This window comes from Malus domestica, chromosome 02 (assembly GCF_042453785.1).
Source record: "Malus domestica chromosome 02, GDT2T_hap1".
NCBI lineage: Eukaryota > Viridiplantae > Streptophyta > Magnoliopsida > Rosales > Rosaceae > Malus > Malus domestica.
Window position 1 is genome coordinate 19,751,889 of NC_091662.1, and position 10,256 is coordinate 19,762,144.

The following is a 10,256-nucleotide window of genomic DNA, read 5'->3' on the forward strand; positions in this document are numbered from 1 at the left end:
GAAAAAATGAGGACTCTTTAGGTATCGTTTGATATGCAGACGGGACGGAACGGAATGGGACGAGAAGGGACGGGACAGGACGGGACGGAACGGAGAGTGAGCAAAGATGCCCTCGGATGGAAACAAGGAGGAAGAAGAAGGAGACGGAGATGTTATAAGTTTGTGTTCCACGGATGTGAAATGAGTCGTTCCAGGGGGTAGGGCGGAACGAAAATTCACCCAAAATTCGTCCCGTGGAATAGCGTGTTCCACCAATTTTAGGCGCACCAAACGTGGGACGGAACTTCTCATCCCACTCCGTTCCGTCCCGTCCCACGTACCAAACGGTACCCCAGTGAACCTAGAACAAAGAAAACTGAAGCCGCAGTCACCTTAACCGTTACCTTCAACTTGCCCGTCACCGTAAACCAACACGAGAAAATTGACAAGATCCGTATGGCAGCAGAGAAATGAACCTTAGAGTCGAACAAGGACCAGAGAAAGAGGAACAAACAAAATCCTACGAAAATATAGACCACAAATTAACCACGATAGCAAAAAAAAAAAAAATTCTTTTGACAAGCGATACCAATTTCATTACTAACCAATATCGATTACAACAGGTGCCACCTGGATACATTCCTCCTGTGACAAAAAATACATTGATCTAGAGGTAATTTGCACAAACAATCAAAATGATTAAACCCCTAAACAACTACCACAATCGTGAGATTACCGGTACAAATTTGCCACAAAGATGATAGACACAACAAATGTGTACTGGATCACACATATAGTCATCACTGTAAGCGAGACCACCAAAAAAATGAAAACATAGGAAAAACGCATGGAGATTCAACAACACCACTAGTTCTCAAAACCCTAAAGCTGCGACAATCCAAACTCTATTAAGTATGGTAGGTGATCATTTTTATTTTTTATTTTTTCCTCTACCATTGAATTAAGAGTGAACGATGAGTGACCACAATGTTCCTAAATCATGGAGTCTAATAGAACGGTGAGTGACCACAATATTCTTAAATCATGGAGTCTAATAGAATGGAACTCTTGTCTTCGTGATATTGGAAGAGGTTCAAGTTCTTATGCGGTATGCTCACTCCCCTTTTATTAATGTACCACACCAAAACTGAAATGATTCACATCCAGCATATCCAATCCAATGATAGTAGTCAGATAGGATTGTAGTGACGCACCAAATGCCCTATATTTATAATCTAAAGTTTAAATCTTCACTACATTTTTTGAAAAAGAAAAGAATTAACAAAATAAGAAGTTAATAGAAAAATATAAATGCGTCATTAAAATTACCTGCCCACCGAAACCCTAACACTATGTTCTCTTGCTAGTACATATATATTATATATGTTCATGAGTTAACATGCATTTCATCAGGCAAGTACTCGTAAATTAATTGATGATTGGTTCGATCACTACTCTCATTTGGGGTGAGAATGAGATGGTGAACTCTCAGAGCACGGTACAGACCCAGGTGATGGAGATGAGCTATGCCTATGAAGTAGCTCACGAGCCAAACTTTGAAGATCTCCACCACCACCGCCAGCTGGTGAACCCGGACCGCTACTGCCGCCTCCGAATTGATGATGGTGACGCAGGTCATGCAACGCACGCTGTTGCATGGACCAAGGTTGCATGACCATGGGTTCGAAAAGTGAGGACAAATCGTATGAAGCGGGCATGGAGGAGACTGCTGATGGAAGGTCTGAGATGGAGAATTGAGGTGGGGTAATGAGTGCTGCTGCTGATGGTGGTGGGGGTGGAGGTGGTGGTGATGGAAGCTCCATTGTCGCTAGGTGGGCTTGTAAGTATGAGAGCTCAGCTTGCAGATTCACCACCTGCATAGAATCCGTAAACGCAAAAAGAAAAAACACACACAACAATGAATTGATTTTCATACACACATAGAAACCTTAACCGTAAACGCGACGATTATAATAACAACATATAAGTCAGTGGATCAAAACTCCTTGATAAATATAATGATTCAAATTTTAATGAAATGATCTCCGGACACCTGTTTATATAGTTTTGAGTATTTTTCAAGAAACAAGGGACTAGTTGAAGTTTGGAAAATGATTTCTTAGTTAGAGAATGAATTAGGAAACTGAGCATGTGTTAAATTTAAGATTATATAAACGAGTCGAGGATCATTGATCTGTATATTCTATACTGATAATGCATAATATTAGTGGTTTGAGACAAATTTAAGGCTTCTTTGTCGTTGTTTATACTTGAAGGGTGCTTCAACTATGTGTACAGTGTACTCGAACATGGGATTGCGAACAAACGAAGGATTCTCACGGCAAAGGAAGAAATAAGAACAAAATTTCTTCTGCATATATGTTCTTGGGGTTGGGGAAGGTGACGTTTGCTGTTGAAATTGGATGCAATTATAGTGACTATTTATAAGAGGGGTATGTTATCCACATATCTCTTTTTACTTCTCATACACCTCTCGTTAATTTCTGTCATTTGATTTTTTTTTTTTAATTCATTAGATTAGATGACAGCAAATTAGGAGGGCGTGTGAGAAATGAAAAATGGTGTGCGGATAGCACATCCCTTTATAATATTACATGGTAATTTGTAACTTGATCGAGCTTTAAACTATTGACTCTAGAAAGAAATTTGTAACTTGATTCCACATATCCAAAAAATTACCTAATTAAATTTTTCTCACATGATTCCATTACATAAATATAGTTACTCAATGATCACAAACTGTACTATTTAGTTATTTAACTTATCTAATAACAAGGTTATTGCTACATATAACATAGGATGCACATGTGGTCTAATTAGGCTATGGGGTTATGGAAAATTTTCAAACCTAAGGGTTACAAGCACAAAAGATTTTAAAAGGCGTTAGGGGCTAGTCGGGTGGCAGGCAAGGCCTAGCGTCTAGGCATTTAGGCGGGGCCTAGGTGATTTTTTTTAATTTTAATTAAATCTATTATATCATATAAATGAATATCTACTTATACTTTAAAAATATATAATTTGTTTTGAGATACATAAATTGCAAAATAGAATAACATATAAATTTTAAAGTACTAGAAAATATAGAAAACACATATAATGAGTGTTCATCAAAGTATCCAATAAGTATCTTTCAATTTATTAAAAAATAAAAATGTAAAATAGAAGTATCTATTTTTTGTCTAAGTGAGAGTTGCTACCTAAGCGTGTGCCTAAGTGAATCTAGGAAGGCGCCTAGGCAGGTTTAGACACAATTTATTATTTTTAAAACGCGGTCTAGATGATATATATTTGACTAACTAATAGTGGATAATATCATTGTACTTATCATACTAATGTTCATATTCCACTCAATTCTATACTTGGAGATGTCCTGCTTATTGTGGTAGTGGACAGCCGCTTAACGTTTAGACATAGACTAGACGGCGCTAGGCAGGGACATTTTAGAACACTGACAAGCACACATTCACATTCCAAATGCATGAGAAAAAGTAGATTCTACATTGATTGATTAGTCACTCACATTGGTTATCACACTTCTCACAGATATGTACGTAACGCTCATTTTTTGAGTGCGAGGTCAAAAGATATAATAGAAATTAATGTATGTTGTCAATTAATGTGATATAAATAATTCCATTGCAACACTAACGTGTAGAGAGTATGATGAGACGTTCACTTTTCAGCTGTGAAGTTCACGTGAGTCTTGAATTAGTGAGAGATATGATAATAATTATCGTATCTAATAAATTAATGTGATATAAATAGTCCTACTGCAACAATAATATGCATGGTGTGACACTCATTCTTCAAGTGTAAGGTTCACATATGTTTTGCATTTGAAAGAAATTAAATATATTAGCAAGCTATGTTTCTTTAAAGAAAAGGAAGTAATCTAGTCTTACATAGAAGTAACTATAAGTATTGTGATATAAATAGTTCTCATCCACTGGTTCAAAATTTTATTAAAAAATATTAACAATTTCTTTTGACCCAAAGTTGCAAATATATTTTTGCAGATATGAAATAGTTTTTTATTTTTTGGGCGTCATATTTCAATGGGTTTTTTGCTTTGGTCAGATGATATATATTTGACTATTTTTTTTAACAAAAATATTATTTACACTAACAATAATATAGTTCATATTTAACTAATTAATAGTGTATAATATCATATGTACTTATCATACTAATGTTCATATTGCACTCAATTCTATATTTGGAGATGTGGAGCTGAAATTGGTGGCCTATCTCTGAAAATGAGATGGAATGGATATAAAAAAATGTGGACAAGAAAAACAAACCTTCTCCACTTCTCCCAGGAATTGCTGAATTAAAATAAGTTATTAATAGTGGGAAAATATATAAAGAAAAACGACTCTCGTCATCCTTAATTAATTAAAAGGCTACTTAGATTGAATGAAGAAACAAACCGACCATTCCTCCTTAATCCCAGCAAAGAACCACAATTTGCACAGTAAGATGGCACAGACCTGTATTCCATAGTGTAACCGCCGACCACATGATTTGTTAATCAAAAAAGGCCTCTAGATTTCAGTAAAGCACAAAACTGTCCCCTAAGGGTATCCTTTACAGTTTACATTTTATACTTACTTGATTTTATTTTTTAATTAAGCTCTAATTTCCTAACTATAAAAAAGCTTATATCTATATATATTTCTCATTAAGGGCACCGAGGAAGGTCCTATAGGTCCTACTCTCTCAGTAAAGATCAAGACACCCTCCTGTCAATAAGGCCATGGTTTGCCTTTGCCCTATCCTTCTTTACTAATATTTTTTTTGAAAGATCTTTTGGGTCAATGCAAGTTGAAAAATATGGAAATCAATGGCCTATAGTACCCAAAAAAGAAAAAAAATTTGGATTAAATTAAAAAAAAAAGTTAAATGGATTTTTTTTTGGGTTAGTATAATGGACGTAATCAGAAATGGGTAGAAGTTAATTAATTAAGAGTAAACTGCCTTGTATATGTATATTACTTCAAAAAGCTGATAAAATGAAGTAAAAAGAAATTACAAAAAAAATAAAAAATAAAAAATAAAATATGAAGAACAACATCACAATTAAGCCTTGTCAAGAAGTTGGTTTCATCAATTCATTAGCCAAAAAATTAATAAAAGAGCTCAAGTGATCAATTAAGTTGATCTAAAAAAGATAAAGTTAACACAGACACACACCTGTTGTTGGAGAGCGAATATGTGAGCAACACAGCCGTAGACTGGATCTCTAAGGCGGGCTTGAGCCTCGTAACATATGGTGACAACGGCGTCGAGCCGCTTATGTACTGGAATATGAAGAAGAAGCTTGGAGACATTGCTGGCTCCGAAAACCTTGTGCACCGCCGCAAAATGAGCCGCGCCTTGCTCCGAATCAAAGTAGGGTGCAAATATGCACCCAGGCACACACTTCCTCCTCAAAAATTTGCACGCGCCACATGGACTGCCGCTGCCGGTACCGCCACCACCACTACTACTGCTCCCTCCACCACTACCATCACCACCATTAGGGTTTGTTGGATTCATGGATGGTCTCTGTCTTGATGGGTTGTTTGCTATTAATTAAATTATAAATTGTTGAATATATATATAATTCACTTGTTTTGATTTATGATCGTGAGGAGTGGAGGCGTCATTAATGTTCGTGAAAAAGGAGGAGGAGGAGGAGATTTGGGGTTTGGTGGGGTGGGGATTGGGGGGGGGGGGGGGGTGTGTGTTTGTTTTCGTTTTGGGTTTATTTGTTGTTATTTAGTGAGAGAGAGAGAGAGAGAGAGAGAGAGAGAGAGAGGTGATAAAAAACGCTAGTAGGCTGATGAGATGGGATAGAAAAAAGAGACTTTAAAGCCACGCGAGAGAGCAAAGGCTTAATACCCACATTTAGCTGTTTGCGTGAAGCAAACATACGATAAGCCCTAGCTGTTTTCTTTTTTTTTTCCCTTTCTCCCTCCCTCGTCCTTACTTCCTCTCGCGATTTTTTCTTATTTAGCTAACAAAACTCATGATCCTTTATCTCTCTCTCTGTCTAGCTAGCTGGCTGGGTACTTGTATAAATATATGAATGTAGATAGCTTTTTATTTCTAATTTTTATTATTTATGTAGTGTTTCTTGTGTGTACAAACTATATATGTGAAAAATAATGTGCGGGTGAATTGGATTGGTTTGGTTTGTTGGAGTGGAACAAAAAGAATGGGAATTTGGAAGGTCGAAACGTGTCGAGGGCACTACCTATATTTGCCAGTCTGCGTGTTTTAAGCTGCGTGGAGGGAAAAAGACGCCATCTCTCTCTCTCTCTCTCTCTCTCTCTCTCTCAACATTGAAAGTGACTCATTTTTTCATTTCTATATGAAAATCCAAAAAGAAGTCTGAGTTTGAAAGTGATACACAAATAGATAGTTTTCTAATCTTTTTCTAGCTGGCTGGTAATGTATTTTACAGTAACTAAATCCACTTACTAAGAACTACCGTTGGTAAATTTGTTAATGATTGCGCGCTTTTTAACTTATTATCTGCCAAGGTTTATATATGCACCCTGCAGAAGTATATACACAAAACCAAATAGAGAATGACTAGTATGAGAGAGAGAGAGAGAGAGAGAGAGAGAGAGAGAGAGAGAGAGAAGCATATACACAAAACCAAACAGAGAATGACTAGTATGAGAGAGAGAGAGAGAGAGATGAACAGCTAGCTACTGTAAATGCATTAGTAGTGGATTTGCGTCATTGATGCAATTGAGTGAGTGCATCTGGTTAATGGGTGTGATAGTGTAGATATATGTGCCAAAAACAGAACGGCAGCAAATTAATCATATTCAAAGTAAAAATTTGAGCTACAAATTCATCATTTTCGAGATCAAGGTTCTCTTACGAAACTAAAATGGCTTAAGCTTAATTAGCTGATCAATGATGATGATAGTAGTAGTGGTGAGAATATTTATATATAAGAACGTGTTGGCTCTAAAAATTACACAATTTATGCGGTGCGTAGGACGAGTAACTAAGGAGTTAACTACGTTCTTTAGTTGTTGATGGCTGATACGGGTGTGCCCACTCACTATCGAGCTCGATTAGGCGAATGTCTTGAATGTGGTTGATGTGGTGAAATGTGTTGTTGACTCCTAAATCAAGTGATTTAAGCCAAGGAAGGAACACTCTCGGCCTTGGGTCCTATAACTTGTAGACAAGGATATACAAATCACTATGAAGTTTTGGATCTTGTGCACTAGGTTCGGCATTGGTAAGCATATAGGTCCACCGAACTAATATCAAACTATAGGGACAAAGATACTCAAAGGAAATGAGTGTCTTTATTGTAAAAGTCTTTTGATCGTCTGAATGCCAAACTGTGAATGTCGCTTGAGAATATTCAATCATAAAACACTCAACTTCGCCGAGAAACTTAATGAAGTGACATCTTTCAACAAAAGAATCAGAGACACCTCATTAGATGAGACTTAAGATAAATAATCAATGGAACTTGAAAGACTTGTCATTTACCCAAGCAATCAAGACTCCTTAAGCCGAACTGATTCTACAACTTCAGCGTTGTCTTCTTGTTGAAAAACCCTATCAATTTTGTCTTATCTCTAAGCTCATACTATATTTCTCCAACATAATTACAACGACAATTAAGACTAGTAATAAAATCTTGGAAAAATACTGATTCATTTAACAGCCTTGATTAAATGGGTCGTTGGTGCACAATTAGGTATAAGAATTGTCCCCTAATTTTCTTGAGCTTCAATTAACCTTGCCTATTGCTAGTCGCCAAAACATACAAGATCAACGTATGCTCGTTTCGTATTGAGAAAATTTAATTTCCTCTTGGCCGAGTTATACACTACTAGCCCAACAGTTCAATCAAATCTCTTAGAATTCCCAAAGATGTTGCCGTGTTGTTTATCCAAACTAAAGATGTTGCCGGTTGCCTCCATAATGCTGTTTATCCAAATTGAAGATGTGTTGGCGGGAAAAAAGAAAATAAAAATCTCAAGGTGTTTGAGAGTTTTGCACATGATAGTTGTATGTTGAATTTGAGGGGCTTTGAATGATGCACCCCTTTCTCTATTTATAGTAGTGATTTCTTCCATGGCCGAGGTAGAATTTAACTTGGACTAGAATTCCTCAACCCAATCTGATTAGGTCTCGACCAATCCTAACCCCTATAGGACTCTGAACTAAGCTCTTTTATCACTCAGATTCATTCCTCAATTCTCAGCATCTTTTGTAATTCAAAGCATCCTTAGCTTCTGAAGAATCTTCATTGCACTAGGATTCGACCACTTCACCCTTATCCAGGCCAAACCATCTCTTAATAGGATTTGGCCGAACTCCAATGGATTCGGCCTATGACAGAATATTTTCAGTACCCCTTTCTGGACCAAGAATAACTCTAGGCTTAGCCCAAAGCGTTATTTTGGGTATAAACATTGCCCCTTCGCTTCTTAGGTCTTTGGCCTACAGTGTCTGGTCGAACTTCGGCCTTGAAGAAACGATATATTTATAACTGAGAAATAAACCTTCGGCCTACACTTTGTGGTTGATCTAAAGATCCTTACAAAAAAGAATATTCCTATCCACTTAGATACACTTATCACACATGATCTCCCACTATATGTCAGTCCTTGATAATTGCAATGGTTTGACACGCTGCGCTTCTCGTTGCGACTGTCTAGATTCGACAACACACAAGCCTCACGCCCGAGGCATGTAGACATCTAAATGTCTATTCCTAATGTCATGCCCTAAAGTTCGCTACCACACGCAATTGGGCAACCCCAATTTGTGTGTTTTTTGACCTCTTTGCTGGATTTTTAAATTTTTGTAATGATTGCAAAATCTTTCGGCCGGATTTACCCCTAAACTTTTGAATTTGAAACCATCGATCTTCTTCTCCATTTTTCTATAAATATCATTTCCGACCTTATTCCAACTTTACACTTCCAAAATTCTCAAAACTCTTGCCATTTTTCTCTAAGCTTTTCAAACCCAAAAAAGACCAACCTTTGAAACCCAGACAAAAACCTCCAAACTTTTGCTTCAATGGCTGCTAATACCTTCATCACCAAACTTGTCAAAAAATATGACAAATGTCACGATTTCATCGATTGGAATGCCATCAAAACCCTCTGATTTGAGGAAGATTTAGTCGCCTCTCACTAGATCCTGGGTTCTTTGGTTAAAGATGACATTCCAAAGGTCATAACTGAAATGCTGAAGAACCACTGCCTGAGTCCTTTATTCTAAGGGTAGGATTGGACGAAGTAGGAATCGACCAAACCTCGGGAAGTCTGGTATTCGACCCTAGCGGTCTGGGCTACTTAGGTTAGCTGAATGGAACCCCACTTTGGCGACGACTATAAGTCATTTGGCATTTTTGACGCCATTAAAATCTTGACCATCGAGGTTAACATGAACCAACAACTCTTGATGGTTGCCTTGAGTTTCTGGTGCTCGACCACCAACACCATGGTGTTTCCCCTTGGCCCTATTGGTCCAACCGTTCTAGACATAACGGCTATCCTCGGCACCTCACCATCTGGTCTTCCAATTGAAACCACATTTTCTTGGTATCAGTTAGATTTGAATTTGAAAACAGTCTTCGATAAGCGCACCTTCAAAGTCCTGAAAAAGGATAATCGATAGGAAATATTAAAAGAAGAAGTGAACAAGCTGCACAAGAACTTCTTCAATTACAACTCTCTCATCAACCACTTCGCTGGCTGAGAAAAAGCAAAAACTCAAGAAATGACAAGATGCCTTCTTGTTCTACTGGTACAACAAATTCATCTTTTGTACCAAGTCAAACAAATGCCTTGCTGAGAATATGCCAGTGGCTGAAGCCCTGGCCAATGGTCACATTCTGGCTCTTAGCCCCGCTATTCTTGCCAACCTCATGATGCTTGGCTGAAGCAATTATTAGGAAAATCAACCCGAACCAGAACGACCCACTATGGGTTTTTCAACTTTGGTTGCAGGTTTATTTTGCTATCCTAAGGCCAAAGAACTTCAACTTTGATTCGTTTGAAGTAATGAGTCTTAATTGGCTTTTCGCCCAAACCTAACTCACTCAATTGAAGAGATTTTTAAATATTTCTTTGGCCTAGACGACCTTACCAACGATGAATTCCTAATCTGTCGTCAAAGAGACTATCCATCATTCATCAGACTTCTATGTCCATATGGGAGGAAATAAAAGACAATGATCTTCGGCAGACCCAGGGATCGTTCATGCTGGCTCACGACCT

General features: G+C 37.5%; 1 protein-coding gene across 1 annotated transcript; it reads right to left on the minus strand.

The window, feature by feature from the left end:
- Positions 1-1,277: 1,277 nt before the first annotated feature.
- Positions 1,278-5,794, minus strand: LOC103405935 (LOB domain-containing protein 30). Its single transcript, XM_008344968.4, has 2 exons — positions 5,194-5,794; positions 1,278-1,853 (listed from the first exon to the last, which is right to left on the minus strand). Exons 1-2 carry the CDS (start codon positions 5,536-5,538, stop codon positions 1,437-1,439), a joined length of 762 nt encoding a protein of 253 aa, XP_008343190.1. The 5' UTR covers positions 5,539-5,794; the 3' UTR covers positions 1,278-1,436.
- Between the last annotated feature and the right edge of the window lie 4,462 nt (positions 5,795-10,256).